Consider the following 22,629-nt stretch of genomic DNA (forward strand, 5'->3'; position numbering starts at 1 on the left):
GTGGAACCAATAAAAATAAAAGAATACTTTGTTTTTGTCAAATATGCAATTATAATATTTTAACAATATTAATATTGTTGTCACATTTGGTTAATAATTTTATTTATTTTATTTTTAATAATAAATCTTAATTGTTCAAATTAATACAGGTGTTTCTCTACCCCCCCCCCATAGCTCTCCTCCACTTGATTCCTCACCCCACCCCGCGCCCTTACCTGTCACCACTGTTTTCATCCATAGCTGTAAGATTTTTGTCCAATCTCTTCCCGCACCCCTCAGACCCTCTTCCCCCTGAGAATTCAGTCCACTCCCTTTCTATGACCCTGATGCTATTATATTCACCAGTCCATTATGTTCTTCAGATTTTTAGATTTACTTGTTGGGAGGTTTGTATTTGATGTCTTTTTGTTGTTCATAATTTTTACCTTTACCATTTTCTTCTTTTTCCTCTTCTTAAAGAATACTCTTTAGCATTTCATGTAATCCTGGTTTGGTGGTGATGAACTCCTTTAGCTTTTTCTTGTCTGTGAAGCTCTTTATCTGACCTTCAATTCTGAATGATAGTTTTGCTTGGTAGAGTAATCTTAGTTGTAGGTTCTTGCTGTTCATCACTTTGAATATTTCTTGTCACTCCCTTCTGGCCTGTATAGTTTCTGTTGAGAAATCAGCTGACAGTCATATGGGTCCCCCTTGTAAGTAACTAACTGTTTTTATATTGCTGCTTTCAAGATTCTCTCTTTGTCTTTTGCCCTTGGCATTTTAATTATGATGTGTCTTGGTGTGGTCCTCTTTGGATTCCTTTTGTTTGGGGTTCTGTATGCTTCCTGGACTATTTCTTTCACCAGGTAGGGAAAGTTTTCTGTTGTTATTTCTTCCAAAAGGCCTCCAATATTATGCTCTCTCTCTTCTTCTGGCACCCCAAAAATCCAGATGTTGGTATGCTTAAAGCTGTCCCAGAGGCTCCTTACACTATCTTCACACTCTTATATTCTTCTTTCTTTCTGCCTCTCTAGTTGGGTGTTTTTTGCTTCCTCATATTCAAGATCTTTGGTTTGACTCTTGGGGTACCTTGATCTACAGTTGAGTTTCTGTATATTCTTTATTTCAGACAGTGTATGCTTAATTTCTGACTGGTCTTTTTCTATTTTTTATTTTTTATTTTTGTATTCTCATTAAGGTCCTTGAAGGTCTCTTCAAGTTTCTCAGTGGTTTTTAGAAGATTCTTGAGTAACCTTATAAATGTGGTTCTGAACTCTGTGTCATCCAGTAGTTTACTTTCCTCCATCTCTCCCAGTCGTGACATGCTTCTGTGTCTCTGCATTTTGGTTGCCTCCCTGTGTTGATGGAATGGCTTTGTGTGGTAGGTGACCTATAGGGGCCAGTAGCTCAGCTTCCCCAATCACCTGAGGTGATTGCTCTTGGTACACCCCTTTGTGAGTTGAGTGCAAAGTCTTGGTGTAGTTAAGCCTTGATTGCTGTTGGTTACACTGGGAGGAATTAACCTCCAGGCCAATTGGCTGTGAGGACCCACTCTGTCTATAATGGAAGAACTCCTGCACTGGTGACACGCTTATGGTGCAGGACTTGTTTCAGTGGGGCTTTGGTTCTCCCTGATTCTGCCTCACGAATGTGTCACTTATGAATGTGAGGAATTTAAATCTGGTGTCTCACACTGACCCTTAGGTACACTGGCTTCTGGATCTCCAATGGGGTACAGTTTAGCTACTGTCTGAGGCCACCCTGCAGGAACAACGTGAGAATCACAGTCCTCTCCTCCCTGCTTGGAGCTTGGAGGCTTTGGAGCTGTCAGTATTGGGTTGCAAGTTTGCTAGATTAAACTGCAATAGAGAAGGCCATTCATATGCAAAAGCTGCTACTTGGAGCATGGGTGTAATTGTAGATTGTGGGGGAGTCTCAGGCTAGGGCGTGGCAAACATCAATGGCTAGCAGTGAGCCTTCTCTGCCTCTCTGACCATGTCCCCACCTCTTGCACCCCAGCAGAGCAAACAATTATTCCTCCTTGCAGCTTTGCAAGCAAGCCATCCTCACTTTCCAACCCGATGGCAGACAATCCAGCTTTTCCCAAAAATCTGGATTTTAGAGAGATTGGGAGCTTGTCTCTCTTTGGGTTGAAAAAAGCAACACCTGCTAACAACCGCGATCTGCAGCCAGCCCCTATCAGGCAAGCCCCAGTACCTCAGTTTTTTAGCGCTTGTGCCCTGAATATTCTTTTCTTTTTCTGTCTAGTTGTAGAACTTCTACTTAGCCAGCTTTCCCTTGATTACAGGTCATAGATGTTTTGTCTTTTAGTTTTATTTTGTTTTATTTTTGTTTTGTTTTGTATTTTTTTAAGTAAATCTTTATTGTTCATATTATTACAAATGTTCCTCATTTTTTCCCTCCATTGCTCTCCTCCACCAGGTTCCCATCACACCCATGCCCTTTCCCCACCCACTTCATTGTCCTTATCAATAGGTGCGCAGTTTATGTTCAGTCTCTTCCCACACCCTCCCCACTCCTCTTTTCCTGAGAATCATCAGTCCCCTCCCCTTACCTCTGATTCTATTATATTCAACAGTTATTTTTGTTCATCAGGCTTTTTAATTCCCTTGGTTTGTAGATTCACTTGTTGTTCACCTATTTGTTCATAATTTTTATCTTTATTTTCTTCCTCTTCCTAAAGAACCCCCATCAAGAATTCATATAATTCTAGTTTGGTGGTGATGAACTCCTTTAGCTTTTTGTTATTTGTGAAGCTTTTTATCTGGCCTTCGACTCTGAGTGATAGCTTTGCTGGGTAGGGTATTTTTGGCTGTAGGTTCTTGCTGTTCATCACCTTGAATATTTCTTGCCATTCCCATCTGGCCTGCATGGTTTTTGTTGATAAATCAGCTGACAATCATATGGGTGCTCTTTTATAGGTAACTACTTGCTTTGCTTTTGCTGCTTTTAATATTCTCTCTTTGTCTTTTACTCTTGGCATTTTAATTATGATGTGTCTTGGTGTGGTCCTCTTTGGATTCCTTTTGTTTGGGGTTCTGTTCGCTTCCTGGACTTGTAAGTCTATTTCACCAGGTGCGGGAAGTTTTCTGTCACTATTTCTTTCAGTATGTTTTCGGTATCTTGCTCTCTCTCTTCTTCTGGGACCCCCATAATTTTGATGTTGGTTTGCTTGAAGTTGTCCCAGAGGTTTCTTACATTATCTTCAACTTTCTGGATTCTCTTGTCTTCTTGCTTATGAGGAGGAGTATCCTCTGGCTCTTTGTGTTCCAAATCTTTGACTTGATTCTTGCAATCTTCCATTCTGTTTTTACGACTCTGTATTATATTTTTTATTTCAGACAATGTATTTTTATTTCTAGTTGATCCCTTTTCATATCCTCATAGGTCTCATTTATTTTATTGGCCTTTTCTAGGAAATTCTTGAAAACCTTATAAGCATGGTTTTGAACTCTATATCCAGTCGCTTTTTGTCCTCCATTTCTTTTGTTTGTGATCTGTTTCCTTATCTCGGCATTTTTGCTGCTTCCCTGAGTTGATAGGGTGGCTTTGTGTGTTAAGGTGTCCTATATGGTTCAGTGGGTCAGCCTCCCAGTTATCTGAGGTGGACACTCTTGGTGCACCCCTTTGTGGACTGTGTTTACAGCCTTGTTGTAGTTAAGTCTTGATTGTTGTTGGTATCACTGGGAGGAATTGACCTCCAGACCAGTTGCCTGTGAGTATCAGCTGTGTCTATGCCGGGAGAGAGCCTTATTTGATTTATCTTAGAAAAATGCAAAGGCCTCTGTTCTCAGTTTGGATGGAGCGGAGTTTCAAGGTGGAGCCTACAGCTTTGGATTTCCGTCAGCCCCACCCTATGAGGTTCCTGAGTCTCAATGTTCCTCAGTGTCCTTCAGTACTTGCGGCAAGCATCTCTGAGAGAAAGGTGCCCTAGAGTTTTGCCCGCTACCAGACAGTCTTGTCCCCCAATGAGCCGAGAACTGGGGTTCAGTGCAGTTGGAAGTGGGGTTAAGAGCAGTCCGGAGCTTATGTCTCCTTCTCGCTAGGGCAATCCAGCGGCACAGTCAACAGTCCGTCTTCTGTGCACAACATGTTTGCCTCCAGGGCTCTGCCTTTCACCGCTGCCCTGAATTTCCGCTTTACAGCCCAGATGCCCTCTGTAAGAGCCTGGGACCTCAGGGTCTGGCCTAGAACTGGGTTCAGTGGAGTCGGAACTGGGGCTCAGCACAGTCCAGACCTTTTGTCTCCTTCCCGCTAGTGCAATCTTGCAGCTCAGTCAACAGTCTGTCCTCTGCGTGCAACGTGCGTGCATCCGGGACCTTGTCTTTCGTCACTTTCCTGAGCTTCCGCCTTATAGCCCAGATTCCCTCTCTATGAGCCTGGGACCCCAGGGTCTCGCCCAGAACTGGGGTTCAGTGCAGTTGAAACTGGGGTTCAGCACAGTCCGGAACTTTTATCTCCTTCCTGCTAAGGAATGCAAGCCAGGCACTCAGCCACCCCTCCTCTCCAGCTCCGTCCTCTCCCCACGCACACACCATGTCTCAGTACCTTAGGCTTTTACAGCTCCGCTGATTTTCCTTCTGGTTTTCTCTTTCCTTCTCATGTAGAATTTCCAGTCAGTCAACATTCCTGTAGTTCTGGATAATGTCCATTTTATATATTAATTGTATTTTTTGAAATTGTTGTGTGAGGCTACAATTTGGAGTTTACCTGTGCCGCCATCTTGGTTTGATAGATTTTTTAGTTTCAGTTTTGTAATTGTTGTGTATGGCAGCAGTTTAGATGTTTACGTACACCGCTATCCCTGGTTAATAATTATAAAAAATTAGTTACCCAAGTCAGTTTTATTTTTTTTCACCATCATATTCTTTTATTTTTTAATTTTTTTTAAACTTATTATTATATTTTTTAATAAACCTTTATTGTTCATATTATTACCAAAGTTCCTCATTTTTTTCTCCTCCACCAGGTTCCCTCCCCACTCTCTGCCCTTTCCTCACCCCCCATTGTCCTCATCCATAGGTGCACACAGTTTATGTTCAGTCTCTTCCCGCATCCCCCCACTCCTCTTTTTCTGCGAATCATCAGTCCCCTCCTCTTTATACCTCTGATTCAACAGTTAATATTGTTCATCAGGTTTTTTAATCCCTTGGTTTTTAGGTTCACTTGTTGATAGTTACCTATTTGTTGTTCATAATATTTATCTTTATTTTCTTCCTCTTCTGAAAGAACTCCCTTCAGCAATTCATATAATTCTGGTTTGGTGGTGATGAACTCCTTTAGCTTTTTGTTATTTGTGAAACTCTTTATCTGGCCTTCAATTCTGAGTGATAGCTTTGCTGGTTAGAGTATTTTTGGCTGTAGGTTCTTGCTGTTCATCACCTTGAATATTTCTTGCCATTCCCATCTGGCCTGCATGGTTTCTGTTGATAAATCAGCTGACAATCGTATGGGTGCTCCTTTATAGGTAACTACCTGTTTCTCTCTTGCTGCTTTTAATATTCTCTCTTTGTCTTTTACTCTTGGCATTTTAATTATGATGTGTCTTGGTGTGGTCCTCTTTGGATTCCTTTTGTTTGGGGTTCTGTTCGCTTCCTGGACTTGTAGGTCTAATTCTTTCACTAGTTGGGGGAAGTTTTCTGTCACTATTTCTTTCAGTATGTTTTCGGTATCTTGCTCTCTCTCTTCTTCTGGGACCCCCATAATTTTGATGTTGGTTCGCTTGAAGTTGTCCCAGAGATTTCTTACATTATCTTCAACTTTCTGGATTCTCTTGTCTTCTTGCTTCTGTGGAGGAGTATCGTCTGGCTCTTTGTGTTCCAAATCTTTGACTTGATTCTTGCGATCTTCCATTCTGTTTTTAGGACTCCATGTGATATATTTTATTTCAGACGATGTATTCTTTATTTTTTGTTGATCCTTTATTATTTCTTGTTGATCCCTTATTATTTCTTGTTGATCCCTCATTATTTCTTGTTGATCTTTTTTCATATCCTCATAGGTCTTATCGGCCTTTTCTAGGAAATTTTTGAAAAACCTATTTTCAAAACCTGATTTTGAATTCTATTGTATATCCAGTCGCTTTTTGTCCTACATTTCTTTCATTTGTGATCTGTTTCCTTATCTTGGCATTTTGCAGCTTCCCTGAGTTGGTAGCATTAAAAGTCTCTTTCTTGAGCTTGGATGGGGCGGAGTTTCCCGGTGGAGCCTACAGCCTAGGCTTCAGTCAGCCACGCCCTATGAGGCTCCTGAATCTCAGTATTCCTCAGGGTCTTTCACTACTCGTTGCAAGTACATCTGAGAGAAAGGTGCCCTCAAGTTTCACCTGCTACCAACCGTCCAGGCTCTACCCCAATGAGGCCGGAACTGGGGTTCAGTTCAGTTGGAAGTGGAGTTCAGAGGAGTCCGGAGCTTTTGTCTCCTTCCCGCTAGGGCAATCCAGCAGCAGTCAACCATCCATTCTCTGCACGCAATGTGCACGCCTCTGAGACTTCCTTTCGTCGCTCCTCTGGGTTTCCACCTTATACCCCAGGCTCTGTCTGTATGATCCTGGGTCCCCAGGGTCTGGCCTAGAACTGGGGTTCAGTACAGTCGGAACTTGGGCTCAGCACAGTCCAAAGCTTTTGTCTCCTTTCCACTGCACATGTGTCAAACACAAGGCCCGCGGGCCAAATCCGTCCCGCCAGGCCTTGCAATGTGGCCCGCACCGCGCTGTCATCACTGCACTCCGCTGCGTTTCCATCACAATGACAGTTTATGACTGTTCAGTAAACCATTCGGCCCACGATTTAGGCTGGATTTTAGATTTTGGCCCCTTCTCTGATTGAGTTCGACACCCCTACACTAGGGCAATGTAGCAGCAGAGTCAACAGTCCCTCCTCTGCGCGTAATGTGCACGCCTCTGGGGGCTCTGCCTTTCGCTGCTCCCCTGAGATTCCGCCTAACAGCCCAGACTCCCTCTGTATGAGCCTGGATCCCCATGGTCTGGTCCAGAACTGGAGTTCAGTGCTATCGGATCTGGGGTTCAGCACAGTCGGAGCTTTTATCTCCTTCCCGCTAGGAAACACCAGCCAGGCATTCAGCCTCCCACTCCTCTTTGACTCCGTCCTCTCCGTGCGTGCAATTTGTGTCTCCGTACCTTAGGCTTTTACAGCTCCTCTGATTTTCCTTCTGGTTTTCCCTTTCCTTCTCGTTGTAGAATTTCCAGTCAGTCGACTTTCCTGTATTTCTGGGTAATGTCCATTTTGTAATTTAGTTGTATTTTATTGAAATTGTTGTATGAGGCTGCAGTTAGGTATTACCTATGCCGCCATCTTGGATTCTCTCCCAAGTCAATTTTAATGATTTAGAAAGAGATTAGGGATACTGTCTAACCAGTTTCCTTGCCTGTCATTCTGAAAATTTATTCATCTACACTACATGGTAAACTTTTTATTGACCTTCTTTTGCTATGAAATGAACAATCTTTAGATATATTTGATATATCATTTAGAGATTTTTAATTTTATGTGTTTGTGTTTTTTTTTTCATAGTGCTTAAGAAAAGATGCAGAATCTCGTAGAAGAGAACTTCATATTCGAACATATGCAGTTATTCCGTTGAATGATGAGTGTGGGATTATTGAATGGGTTAACAACACAGCTGGCTTGAGACCTATTCTCACCAAACTATATAAAGAAAAGGGTACTAAGATTAATTTTTATAATATAAGTATATAATTTGCATATAATAGCTGCTAACATGTATAATATGCTATAATTATTATTAACACATATCATAGCATATTCTTTTGGTATAAACCATGATGAAATTTCCATTCAAATGAGATCCTATATACAGAAGTACTTAAGTGTTTGTTTTTTTCTTTTTTGTGTTTTAATTCCTTTGTTATTTTCATCCCAGAAGGATTGTGTTAGCTTAAAAAAATGTATAGGAAATTTGTTTTTCACAGAGTTATTGGTTAGCAATTCTGGAATGATAATGTGTATACTAGATTTTAGCAAATAAGCAAATATATTGTGGCTAATGGGAGCTAGTTTTTCACTGTTAGAGAAAGAAAAGAAAAGGGAAGGCTGGAATGAAACTGAAATTATTAGAATTGAAGTGGAGCCTACTACTGGCCAAATCTGGCATAAATGAGCACCAAAATAGATAATAATAGTATTAAATTATTACGCATGGAATAAATAAATCCACACCAATGTAAACAAATACTTGAATAAATAAGGAAGTACAAACAGTTCTTTTTTATATTAGAATTGCAGTGAATAAAAGATGGAAATAGAAAATTGCCAATTAGCAAACACCATAGTAATAATTGTTGCAGGCAGTGAATCTCAATGGATGCTGAAATAGGGAAAATATGACCGGACACAGATTATTTACAGAGTCTCAAAGATAGTTTATTAATTACAAAAGGAAAAAGTAATAACTTTGCAATGGTATAACAAAAATATAATTGCTCAGAATACTTTTTATTTTTTATTTTTTGAGTTTGAATTTTATTATTTTTTTTCATTTATTTTTTTTTCATTTATTTTTCTCATTTTTTCATTAAGGTATTATATGTGTACATACCTTACCAATCACCACCCCCCTGCTCAGAATACTTTTAAAAATGTCAATATAATGAAAGATAAAGACAGAAATTTCACATATCTGAAAACATTAAGGAAGCATGATAACTGAATGCAATATGGAATCCTGGATTGGATCCTGACCCAGAAAAAGGGTGATAGTAGGACAGTTGGTGAAATTTAGATAAGGTCTGAAGATTAATAATAGTATAGTAGTATTAATTTTCTGGTTTATATAATTATATTACTGTAATGAAAAATAAGAAAATTTAGGATTTGGATATATGAGAACTCTGTGTAATGAAATTTTTTAAGTCTAAAATTCTACTTTTTAAAATGCATGTGATGCAAATACATCTTAACTAAATAAAAGAGAAACATGCAAAGTAACATCACTCCACTATGTCCACAGCCAATCAGAGTGAGTATGCAAATTAACCCAACAAAGATATAGGTTAATTTGCATATGCAGGCACAGAGCGGAGTAAAGCCTGCTGTGAGGGCAAGGGGAGCAGCAGAGGAAGCTACTGGAGTGGTGCTCCAGACAGAAGCAAGGATGTGCTGGAGCCAGGCCACCTGGCAGCGGGTATGTTCTGACTGCCAGACCCCAGGTGGCCGGGGAGCGGGGACTTACCCGCTCTCCGGCGGCTGGGAGTGAAGCCAGGGGCCTGTTCTTGCGCATGAATATCATGCAATGGCCCTCTAGTAATAAATAAATATATCAGAATGAAGTATAAGTGTTAATTTTCTAGAGCTGCTGTAACAAGCAGTACAAACAGGTTATAACAGTGGAAACTTATTCTCTCACAGTTCTAAAGGCTAGCAGTCCAAAATCAGGTGTGAGTATGATAATGATATTGCTAAAAGCCCTAGGGGAGAACCTGTTCCAAACCTTTTTCTTTGGTGTCATCATCAACCTTCTATGTTTCTTATTGATACTTATAGGTGCATCAGCCCATTCTCTGCCTCAGACATCATAGCATTTTCCCTAACTCTATGTCTGTTTTCTCTTCTTGTAAGGATACCAATTATATTCAGGGACCACCGTGATGACTTCTTAATCTGATTACATGGTCAAAAACCATAATTTCAAATCACGTGCATAGGTACCAAGGGTTAGGACTTCAATACATTTTTTTCAGAATAAAATTCAACCCATAACATTAAATAATATTGATGAGTTATGTATTGTGCTAAGTATGTTGTGTACGTTATTTTATTTATTTATTGTTGTTAACAAGCCTAATTATTTCTTCTTTATAATCAGTGCCAGAGACGTCAACTAATTTATCCAAGTTCACATAGCTAGTATGTTGCAGAACTGTAGTTCAAACATATTTGAATCTGATTTCTGGAACTTGCTGTTGACTATTTTATTTAGAAGGATGAAATAATGTAGAAGTATATATATATATTTCCCACATTATTATGAACACACAATTGTACTCTGCAACATTTAACTCCCAATAACCTCAAATTGCAAATTTGTCCATCAAACTTTTAGCTGTGCCTTGTTTTACTAATTAATCTTAAAAAGCACCAAACCAAGGTGAGCCTAAAAGGCATTTGATAAAGTCAAAGCAGTTATCTAACATGGCTCACAAATATATGAGAAGTTTTGCTTCCCCAGATGATTTGCATTTTGCAAGATTAGTTTAAGAACCAGGTATACTGTGAATCTTATGGGCTAGCCTTCGCACAGAGTAAATTATTCCAGAACACCATAGTAGGTTTTTTAGTAATGATTCTGTGTGGATCTACCTATACTACATACTGATTAACAGGGAGATCACTATAATTTTAGTGAGGGCTGCAGCAATTTTACAAGGGGTACTATTCACATTGGATTTATTCTGTGTGCTGTCTTCTGGTATTATTATTATTTTATTCCATAACATTGGTTTTATTTGACATCAATTATAATGAACAAGAAGATAAATTTATCTATACATAATTGAAAATTTTTCAATTCTGCTCTTGAATAACAATTTAAATAAAAGTAGAGGTTTTCTGTCCTATTTTTAAGAACAATAAATTCCTCTTTCCTCATTTGGCTTATGAAGATTCATGGAAATTACTCTGCCTTACAGGAGTTTATATGACAGGGAAGGAACTTCGCCAGTGTATGCTACCAAAGGCAGCAGCTTTGTCTGAAAAACTCAAAGTATTCCAAGAATTTCTCCTGCCCAGACATCCTCCTGTTTTTCATGAGTGGTTTCTGAGAACATTCCCTGATCCGACATCATGGTAAGTTACCAAGATTATAATAAATTAGAGGCCTGGTACATGAAAATTTATGCACTGGAGGGGAGCGTCCCTCAGGCCCGCCTGCCCCCTCTCACAGTCTGGGAGCCCTCAGGGGTGGGAGGTGACCTGGTGATCAGGGGAAGGTGACGCCCCATCACACCTTTGCTGCTGCCACTGCTGCCTCAGCTGGCCCTGGTTACCTGAGCCTCAGCTGGCCCTGAGCAGCTGGGCAGCCGCCATCCGAGGCTTGCCTATGCCTTGGGCTGGCTGAAGAAACTGGGTGCCGCCATCTTTGAGGGCATGGCAGTCAATTAGCTTATTCCCTTCTTATTGACTGTGGGTGCTGCCATCTTTGAGGGCAGGGGAGTCATTTAGCATATTCGCTGCTTATTGGCTGTGGACGCTGCCATCTTTGCAACAGCATGAGGGTCAGCATATTCCCTCTTTATTAGATAGGATTATTATGATTGGATATACTAGTAAAAAAGTATTTTAAGTTTATGTTACCTGATATACATGAGGATATTTGATAGGCATTTTCTTTAGGTACAGTAGCAGATCAGCATACTGCCGTTCCACCGCAGTTATGTCAATGGTTGGTTATATCCTGGGCCTGGGAGATCGTCATGGTGAAAACATTCTCTTTGATTCTTTGACTGGTGAATGTGTGCATGTGGATTTCAACTGTCTCTTCAATAAGGTATATGATGTGACTTTTACTCTAGGTAATTGTATGTTTTCTACTAATTTTCTTTACTCATTGGTAGCAGTTATAGTCATAGGTGAGTCACATATCCCATAGCCTTCTGTAAAGCAACTTAGGATGGCGAAAACTCAGAAGCATAATATAGTAAAACTAGCACTGAAATTGAGTCTAAAACATAGGTTCAAGTTCTAATTCAATTAGTTCCTAGTTACATGCACATGGACAGAGCATTTCATTTTACTGAGTCTCACTTTTAGAGAAACAGTAGTTTAATATGATGGTTTCCAAACATGTCATCTAAGAGGTGTTTTTTTGTTTGTTTTTTGTTTTTTTAAAATATGCTTTTTCATTGATTTTTTTAGAGAATGAGAAAGGGAGAGAGAAATAGAAACATCAATGAGAGAGAAACATCTATTACCTGTTTCCTGCAAGCTCCGTACTTGGGATTAAGTTCACAATCTGGGCATGTGTCCTGATCAAACTAGTGATCTCTTGGTGCATGGGCCTATACTCAACCATTGAGCCACACCACCCAGGATAAGAGGATTTTTGGGTTTTTTTCAATGCAGATACCTAGGAAACATCCCAAGAGATTCAGATTCTGTGGGTCTAGAGTAGGGCCTGAAAATTAAGGTAATTGGATTCTCCCGAAGATCTTCTCCAATTTTCCAATGTTAGGATTTTGGAAAGCAGACTAGTAGGTAGACCACTTTTTTCTTCATTCTCCTTTTCTATTGGTTGCCTTCTGCTGTCCCAGGAATACAAAAAAGGTCACAGGCCAAATTGAGAACAAATCAGAGATAAGCCATTGGTATATGTTAACTTATACAAGAAAGGAATTTAGGGAAACTGGAGGGATGAAAAAGTCCTAGGAAAGGCTGGTTAAAGAATGACAAAAAATAAATGACCTGGACTACATTACGTTCCATGTTACATTTCCTATCTGAGTGATGTGAACATCTAATGCTTGGCTATATCTTTTCCTCTACTCTTTTAAAATGAAAGTTTTAAAGAAAAAAAATATATGACAATACATGTAAGTACTTTATATTATTCAAGAAGGACATTAAGGAAGTTAATATAAAATAAAACATTGAATGCGTAAGAAATTCTCTTTAATGCTGTTTACCATAGTAATTCAGTAAAAGGTGAGTCCATTCATCCTCTAGATCTTATACAAGGGGTTGCACTTACATTCCCCAAATAGCAAAGGTAGAGTCATAGTCATATACAATAAATCCTTTGTGATATGAGCTCTAACATAGTTAACAAATATAAATATGTTTGCTTTTTGCTAAATGAGTCTAGACATGAAATTCTAAATTTTTTTGCATAAAGATTTTAAAATTCTAACATTGTTGCTTTTTAATAAAATGTATTGTTTTAAGGGAGAAACCTTTGAAGTTCCAGAAATTGTTCCATTTCGCCTGACTCATAATATGGTTAATGGAATGGGTCCTATGGGAACAGAAGGTCTTTTTCGAAGAGCTTGTGAAGTTACAATGAGGCTGATGCGAGATCAGAGAGAGCCTTTAATGAGGTAATCACCTATATTTTGTAAACAATTTATAGTAAGTTAGAATGTAATTATTGGTTCCTAAGTGTGCTTTCTTTATATAGAAGCCACTTTGCATTGGTTAAGTAGAATTTTTAAAATAAAGCTTTATGTAATTTACATACCATAAAATTTACAATTCATAAAATTCACTCTTTTAAAGTGTATTCTACAGTGGTTTTTAGTATATTCACAAATTTGTGCAACTATCACTGCTTAATAAAAAACAACCATCACTGTTATCTAGTTATAAAACACTTTCATTACCCCCAAAAGAAATAGTAGCAATCATTCCCCATCTCTACTTTCTCACCATCCCTTGGCAACTACTAACCTACTTTCTGTCTCTGTGGATTTGCCTATTCTGGATTCTTCATATATAAATGGGATCTTACAACCTGTAGCCTGTTGTGTCTGTTTTCTTTCACTTAGCATAATGCTTTTAAGGTTTATCCATGCTGTAGTATGTATCAATACTTCATTCTTTTTTATTGCCAAATAATATTACATTGTATGGAAACAATTTGTTTATCCATTCATGAATTAATGGACATTTGGATTGTCTCCACTTTTTGGCTATTGTGAATGGTGTGGCTATGAAATTTTGGGTGTAAGTTTTATGTAAATATATACTTAGCTAGAGGCTTGGTGCATGAAATTTGTGCACGGAGTGGGCATGTCCCTCAGCCCAGCTTGCACCCTCTCCAATCTGGGACCCCTCTCATAATCCAGGACTGCTAGCTCCCAACTGCTCACCTGCCTGCCTTCCTGATTGCTCCTAACCACTTCTGCCTGCCAATCTAATCACCTCTAATCACTGCCAGCCTGATTGATGCCTAACTGTTCCCCTGCCAGCTTGTTTGTCCCTAACTTCCCTCCCCTGCAGGCCAGGTAACCCCCAACTGCTCTCCCCTGCAGACGTGGGTCCCTCTCAACTGCCCTTCCCTGTTGGCCTGGTCACTCCCAACTTCCCTCTGCTGGCCTGGTGACCCCTAACTGCCTCCCCTGCAGGCCGGTCCCCCCAAACTGCTCTCCACTGCAGGCCTGAGTCCCCCCCAACTGCCCTTCCCTGCAGGCCCGGACACCCCTAACTTCCCTTCTCTGCCCGCCTGGTCCCTCCCAACTGCCTTCCCCTGCTGGCCATCTTGTGGTGGCCATCTTGTGTCCACATGGGGACAGGATCTTTGACCACATGGAGCAGCCATATTGTGTGAAGGTTAATCTACATATTACTCTTTTATTAGATAAGATAGATGTCTGATGCATGGGTGGGGGCCAGCTGGTTTGCCTTGAAGGGTGTCCCAGATCAGGGTGGGGGTTCCCTTGGGACATGGGGCAGCCTGGGCAAGGGGCCTGTGATGGTTTGCAGGCCGGCCACTCCCCCTGGCATCCCAAGTGGAGGCCCTGGTATCTGGGATTTATTTATCTTCTACAGTTGAAACTTTGTAGCCTAGAGTGGAATCAAGCCTCCTGCTTGCTCCATGGTGGCAGCCATTTCTGTTGGAATTTATGTATCTTCTATAATTGAAACTTTGTAGCCTGAAACAGAGGCCAAGGCAGGCCAGGGCTTCAGAAGCTTGGCTTCCTCCATTGCCGGGGACAACCTTAGTCTCCTGCTCTTTCCAGCTCTGTGGCTGCCACCATTTCTGTTTGGATTTATGTATCTTCTATCATTGAAACTTTGTAGTCTTGAATGGAGGCCTAGGCCGGCAAGAGCAGGCGGAAAGCTTGGCTTCCTCCATTGCCTGGGAAACCCCAGCCTCCCTCCTGCTCTCTGTGGCCGCAGCCATCTTGGTTGAGTTTATTGCATATTTGCTCTTGATTGGCTTGTGAGCGTGGCTTGTTGGTGTAGCAGAGGTACGGTCAATTTGCATATTACTCTTTTATTAGATAGGATACTTTTAGATATACCTTGAAGTAGAATTGCCGGCTCATATGTTAACTCTAAGCTTAACATTTTTAGGAACTTTCAACCTTTTTCAAAGTAGCTATAATACTTGACAATCCCACTAGCAATGTCTAAGACCTTTAATTTCTCCACACCCCTACCAACACCTCTGATTATATGTATTTTTAATTTTACCTGTCCTAGTGGGTGTGAAGTGGTATCTCATTGTGGATTTTTAAAAATTAAGTAGACTTATAATAATTAAATTATTGACTTTTTCTAGGTGGGAACACTTTTGTGATTATGTTTTAAAGGGCCCTTATCTTGAACAGATGCATTCTTAAATATTTATAGAAGAAGTATCCAGATGTTCGAGGTTTGCTTGGAAAAGAAAAATACATATAGAAGTGGGTAGAACAGTTGTGGGTAATTGGTGGTCAGATATGGATAGGTATACAAGGTTCATTGTGCTATTCTGAGGACTGTTGCCATTTTTTTTTTTTTTTATTCTTCCTAATTCAAGAGTATAAAAGACCTGTCAGAAGTCTGACTTCCCACTCCCACTCATGTCTGAGTTGTCTAACTTCCCCACATAAACAGTGGCAAGATAGGTAAATGCTTTAATTGGGGGCAGGTGTGGGGGGAAGATAGTGTCCCATCTACAGTGTCAATGCTTAATGGCTCAGCTTGTGGCCCTTGAATCTTTAATGAAGGCTGATCTGGGCATAGACCAACATGCTCAAGTAAATGATTCAGACATGTTTTTGCCTGCATTTGATGTTGCTCAGCTGCTACTTGTTCCTGCATGCTTTACCCTGGCTTGGCTATGTGATGGGCAGTTCCTAGATATCGGGGAGCCCCAACCAGGTCTGAGGCTAGAGCCACCTGAAACCAAGTATTGTTACCAACCTACTGACAGCACACAATAGGCAACAACTTGGGGATTTTCCCAAGAGAGCCATGTCTAGCTGCTGGTTATGGTGCCCCCACATCTCATTGTGAGTATAATTTACATTTCCCTAGTGACCAGGGATGAATATCTTTTTATATGTGTTTGTTTGTTTTTTGGTCAGTTATATACCCTCTTTGGACAAATGTCTATTCAAATCCCATTTTAAATAAGATTTATATTTTTATTGTTGAGTTATAAGAGTTCTTTTATATAAGTAGATACTAGCCCCTTGTGAGATACTTTTTGCAAATATTTTGTCTGATATATGGGTTGTCTTTTTCCTTTCTTGATGCCCTTTGAAGTGTAAAAGTTTTTACTTTGATAAATTGCAATTTGTCTCTTATTGTTATTTGTGCTTTCAATGTCATTATCTAAGAACCTATTGCATAAATTACAAGATATGAAGAGTTATACCTATGTTTTCTTCTGTTTTATAATTTTAGCTCTCATATTTAGATCCTTAATCATTTTCAGTTATTTTTTTCTATCTAGTATCAGGTAGGGTTCCATATTTATTCTTTTGAATATGCATATCCAGTTGTCCCAGCACCATTTTTAAAAGGATTATTTTTTTCTCCATTTAATTTTCTTAGCAATTTTGTTAAAAATCAGTTGCCCATATATAGAAGAATTTATTTCTGGATTCCCAGTTTTATTCCATTTATCTTCATTTCTAACCTATGATACTGTCTTCATCACTGTAGTTTTGTATAATAGTAAGTTTTGAAATCAGGAAGTGTGATTAGTCCAAATGTTATTTATTTTTCAAGATTGTTTGGCTTTTCTGGCCTGCATAGCTCTGTGGTTGAGCATCATCGACCTATGAACCTGGAATTCAATTCCTGGTCAGAACACTTGCCCAGGTATGGGCTTGAACCCAGTGGGGGGCCTGTAGGAGGCAGCTGATCAGTGATTCTCCTCATTGGTGTTTCTAGCCCTCTCTTCCTCCCCTTCTCTGAAATCACTAACACACACACACACACACTTAAAAAAAAAAAAAAAAAGATTGTTTGGCTATTGTGGGTCCCTTGCATTTCCATATGAATTTTGTCAATTTTTGCAAGAAAACAGCCTGGATTTTATAGGAATGGCATTGAATCTATAAATCAATTTGGGGATTATTGCCATCTTTGCAATATTAAGTCTCCTGACCCATGAATGTGGAAATCCCCCCCCATTTATTTATCTTTAATTTCTTTCAATGTCTTGTAGTTTTTAGTTTGCAAGTTATTTAACTTTTGAAAAAATGTTTCTAATTGCCTTATTGCTTTTAATGCTACTCTAAAAATAAATTTATTTTTTATTGCTAGTGTATATAACTGATAATTGTATATTGATTTTATATCCTACAACCTTGCTGAACTTGTTTATTACTTTTAAGAGTTATTTTTGTAGATACCTTAAAATCTTCTCTCTACAACATGTCATTTGAAAATAGTTTTACGTCTTCCTTTACAATCTTAATGCCTTTTCTTTTTCTTGCCTGATTGCCCTAGCTAGAACAATGTTGAATAAACATGAAAAGAAGTCTGCATTCCTGTATTGTTCCTCATGTTAGGGCTAAAGAAGTCCATCTTTCACCATTAGATGTTATGTTAGCTGGAGGAAATAGTTAAACCTTGAACAAATTGGCAGTTAGGGGCACCAATACCCTTGCACAGTGGAAACTCTGCATATAACTTTTGACCCCCCCAAAACTTAACTATTATATTAATAGCCTATTGTTGACTGGAAGCCTTACTGGGTGACAGAAATAGTCAATTAACATATTTTGTATGTTATATGTATTATATATTGTATTCTTACAATAAAGTAAGCCAGAGAGAAGAAAATGTTACTAAGAAAATCATAAGGAAGAGAAAATTTATAGAAGTGGACATAATTATTGTAAAAACTCCTCATATAAGTGGACCTGTATAGTTATATTGTTCAAGGATCAACTAGTTTGTAAAAAGGATTAAAGTTTATTTACTCACCTTTATATATAAAAGCTGTCTATCAGACATAAATGGGTTAGACAGAGGCAAAAGCAAATTCTCTGAAAGAGGAAGTATAACATCCTGTGAAACACTCAAGTAGGAGCTCCTATACTAGTTTGAAATATGTCAGGAAATAACTTCTAGAGGAAGTAGTTAAGACCTTAAAGATAAATATAATTGGCCACACAAAAAGGAAAAGTGTGTTCTGAGTGAAAGAAATATCTGTGCCATGCCAGATGGCCAAGGGTGAACCTGTGGAGGGGAAGTGAGGGATTAAAGAAGACAAGAGAATACAGCTGGGGCTAGGTGGATCTCACATGCCTGGATGAGGACACAGAAAAGACCCAGCCTATAAGCTGAGGCTTTATTTTATAGTCAGAACACACAAAGCAAAACATGGGAAGTGGTCAACATCTTTACAGTGTTCTTGTGTGTTTCACCTTGTTTTGGCAACACTTGTTGCACCTCCCACAGCGCATTAGCTTCCTAGGAAGGAACTAGGGAGGGCTATAATGTTAACTTTAATTATGCTAAGAGGTCTCTGCCCTCCAAGCTGAGACTTGTTTGTGGCCCTGCCACAGGTCAATCCGAGAGTTAACCCTATAGCTGCTTCCTACAAATATCAGTGGTATTGAAGGCATGACCTCCCTGAGAAATGCAGTACTGTATTCTAGAGGGTATACTTTAAGTACTTTATTCCTAGGAAGTTGTGTGAGCAGAACATATGAAAGGTCCACATGAGGTCGGTTTACACATTTAAACTTTGCCCTGAAAACAATCTGAAGTCAATGGAGGGTTTTAAGAAGAAAATAAAAGAAGAAATGAGATAATCAGATTTGCATTGTAGAAAAATTACAGTTCCAGTTTGGGCTAGAGGCCAGAAAACTAGTTAGAGGACTGTTGCAGGACCCGAGGCAAATACTGGCTGAAGTAGTGACAGTCAAGATAGAGATTAAGTCAAGAGATTCTAGAGCACATGTGTCAAACACAAGGCTCGAGGCCCAAATCTGTCCCGCCAGGCCTTGCAGTGTGGCCCGCACCGCGCTGTCATCACTGCACTCCGCTGCGTTTCCATCACAATGACAGTTTATGACTGTTCAGTAAACCATTCGGCCCGCGATTTAGGCTGGATTTTAGATTTTGGCCCCTTCTCTGATTGAGTTCGACACCCCTATTCTAGAGAGATTCAGAAAGTAGGATTAGGTGTTTCTAGGAAGAGGAAGCAAGAGACAGTGGATGAAAGGTGTTGCTGATTTGAGGAATACAGAAGAAATAGTTTGGGGAAGAATCATGAGTTTTGTTTTGAAAATAATGAATTTGAGATGCCTACAAGATATCTAAGTGGGTTTTTTCCATAGGTAATTGGATTTGACATCTACTGCACAATAGAAAAATCTGGGCTAGGTCTGTTTATATGGTAGCTATTAATACTTTCTGGTCATTGTGGAGACATGCCAGGGGATAAAATATTCATTGAACAGTTTACACTATGCATTTAGAGATGGCACACAGACCATTTTACTGTTCTCCAAGTACATCTCTGACCCTCCTCTATCGTCTCTTCCCTCCATCCACTTTCCTTTCCCTCCTCAAATCCCAAAACAATAATTTCACATATTTTACTGAAATAGGAATAATGTGTATTATAAGAAGAGTATACCATTAGTTTCTCATCCTTCACTTACTTTTTACCTGTTTTCTTTTTTAATATATTTTTTATTGATTTTATACAGAGAGGAAGGGAGAGAGAGTGTTAGAAACATGGATGAGAGAGAGTCATCGATCGGCTGCCTCTTGCACACCCCTTATTGGGAATATGCCCACAACCAAGGTACATGCCCTTGACCAGAATCGAACCCGGGACCTTTCAGTCCCCAAGCTGACGTTCTATCCATTGAGCCAAACCGGTCCTGGCCTAAGTGTTTTCCTTATTAAGAATTCTTTTTAAAGCCGAAGCCGGTTTGGCTCAGTGGTAGGTAGATCGTCGGTCTGCGGACTGAAAGGTCCCAGGTTCGATTCCAGGCAAGGGCATGTACCTTGGTTGTGGGCACATCCCTGATAGGCAGCTGGTCGATGTTTCTCTCTCATCAACATTTCTAGCTCTCTATCAATCTCCCTTCCTCTCTTTAAAAAATCAATAAAATATATTTTAAAAAAAAGAATTCTTTTTACTAAGATAACATTGTATTATTACTTACAATGTTTTCTTCCCATTTTAGTGTCTTAAAGACTTTTCTACATGATCCTCTTGTGGAATGGAGTAAACCGGTAAAAGGGCATTCCAAAGCACTACTGAATGAAACTGGGGAAGTGGTTAATGAAAAGGTTAGTAGAAGGTATAGCTTGATGTAAGCTGATATTGTATATCTCTACAAATGAGAACTGGTTCCAAATACTATCAGTGACTGGTCAATGAATACTCTGAAATCTAGTCTCTAATATTCCAATGCCCTAAGTTTTCTTTATTACCTTTACTAATATTAACATTATTTTTAAAAATATATATATATTTTATTGATTTTTGATAGAGAGGAAGGGAGATAGAGAGTTAGAAACATCAATGAGAGAGAAACACCAATCAGTTGCCTCCTGCACACCCCCTATTGGGGGTGTGCCTGTAGCCAAGTTACATGCCCTTGACTGGAATCGAACCCAGGACCCTTCAGTCCGCAGGCTCTATCCACTGAGCCAAAACGGTTTCGGCTAATATTAACATTATTATCATTTGTATAATACAAGCATAGTTGAGGACACACTTGTTTAAACCATAGACAATTTATAATTATGAGATAGAGTGGGGAAAATTTGAACACAAATTGTGTGGACTTACAGAGCAGTAGGCCTCAGCTTTAATGTTTTAATCTAATTTTACATTAATCATAATAAGTACATAAGTACTTAATATATAAACTCAGTTGATACTCTAATAGAAGTAAATTGCCAATAGCTGTTAAATTATATCACTACATTTTTATTGCAAAATATTACTTATTTAAGCACTTAAAATGGTGCTTAGATTAAGACATGGTAAACTGTTGACATGTAATAGTACTATTATAATACAATAGTTACATTTATGAGTCTACAACAGATGTAGTTAGTAGTTGTTATGTTAAAAAAATTTACTTGCACTAATAAGTCAGGATTATAATAGCAACAAACTTATTCACTCAGCTCCTGAGTATGTCAAGTTTTACAGTTCACATTGAAAATAATTTCTTCTATCAACACTAAAAATTTTTCTTCTTTCCCTACTAATATTCCCTGGTATTTCAGATAGTTCAGAAATATGTCTAAATAGTTGATATTGGATCAACATTGCAAGACTTCAAATCAATATCTTGTAATTATACTTGTTTTCTTTTCTCATATTTGCTCTGACAAAAAGGATAATAATCAACAAAATGGCACTAACATTTGTTAAATAACAAAAAAAGTAGTAATTCCAAATTATCAACATGCTTATCTTATTGAGTCCTTAACTCTTATGATTTTCAACTTCGTCTTTTTAGGCCAAGACCCATGTTCTTGACATCGAGCAGCGACTGCAAGGTGTAATCAAGACCCGAAACAGAGTGACAGGGCTGCCCTTATCTATTGAAGGACATGTACATTACCTTATACAAGAAGCTACTGATGAGAACTTACTATGCCAAATGTACCTTGGTTGGACCCCATATATGTGAAATTAAATCACTTCACATATGTTAATAATTGAAAATTAAAATATTTGGTATTACTCTGTTTTTACCTATTGAATTACAAAGTACAATATAAGTTGCATTATGTTCTCAAAGCAACTGGTATTATTTCTCCCTTTATGTTAACATTTAAAATAATATGTTTTTATTAAGAAATAAACTGCTTTATTACTATGTACTGTGTATTATAATCAGAAATAGAACAACAAATATTCTCATACTCTAAAAATATTTATTTGCAATAAAGCAAGCCAGCCTTATTTCATTTTACACCTTTTATTTTTAAGTACTTGGTAGCATGATTCATTTGGACAATAAAACTGAATAAATTATGTGGACAGATCACTGTGTTAGATTTGTACACAGAACTTATGTCCCCTGCCCTCTAGGAACTGTCAAACTAGTAAAATAGATAGCTTAACAAAAAGCACATCATTATGTTCACTTAAAACTTTTTTTTTACATACATATATTTTATTGATTTTAGAGAGTAAGCGAGAGGGAGAGAGAGAAACATCAATGATGAGAGAGCATCATTGATTGGCTATTTTCTGCATGCCCCATACTGGGGACTAAGCCAGAACCCTGGGGGTGCGCCCTTAATTAGATTGGAAATGGGACTCTTCAGTCCACAGACTAACGCCCTATCCACTGAGGCAAACCGGCTAGAGCAAAACTGTTTTTGTGTCGTTAAAAGTGTGATATGGAAGAACATAACACAAGTATGAATATGAAAACTATATAAATATTGTTATTGTAAAGATGTTGCCATACTGAATGTAGTGGTCTTGGAAGACAGCAATACTAAAAATTTCAAGAGATTTTAAATGTATTTAAAATTTGTTTTTTTCTTGCCAAGGATTTAAGATAATTTATAGAATTATGAAGCAATGAGATTATTACATTCAAATAAATGGAAAACTTTTATAATAGATGATTGCACTTAAATTCGCTTTAGAGAACGCTGCTTTTTTGCAGTTTAGTTTGGGGAAAACAGGATAAGCCCAAAGGTATAAAGGTGAAAA

The 22,629-nt window shown here is 38.7% G+C and overlaps 1 protein-coding gene across 12 annotated transcripts in view; it reads left to right on the forward strand.

The window, feature by feature from the left end:
• ATR (ATR serine/threonine kinase) overlaps positions 1-22,313 on the forward strand; it is a 192,446-nt gene extending 170,133 nt beyond the window's left edge. For 10 of the 12 annotated variants that reach the window (XM_036447780.2, XM_045584129.1, XM_045584127.1 and 7 more), the window contains 6 exons: positions 7,533-7,683; positions 10,640-10,823; positions 11,370-11,523; positions 12,918-13,069; positions 20,123-20,228; positions 21,416-22,313. In XM_036447780.2, coding sequence (XP_036303673.1) covers positions 7,533-7,683; positions 10,640-10,823; positions 11,370-11,523; positions 12,918-13,069; positions 20,123-20,228; positions 21,416-21,589 — 921 coding nt within the window. In that variant the 3' untranslated portion in view covers positions 21,590-22,313. Of the gene's footprint in view, positions 1-7,532; positions 7,684-10,639; positions 10,824-11,369; positions 11,524-12,917; positions 13,070-20,122; positions 20,229-21,415 lie in introns of those variants that run through there. The other 2 variants (XM_036447781.2, XM_045584131.1) reach the window with 2 other exon arrangements.
• Positions 22,314-22,629: the final 316 nt, after the last annotated feature.

This window comes from Pipistrellus kuhlii, unplaced genomic scaffold, assembly GCF_014108245.1.
Source record: "Pipistrellus kuhlii isolate mPipKuh1 unplaced genomic scaffold, mPipKuh1.p scaffold_m20_p_2, whole genome shotgun sequence".
Lineage (NCBI taxonomy): Eukaryota > Metazoa > Chordata > Mammalia > Chiroptera > Vespertilionidae > Pipistrellus > Pipistrellus kuhlii.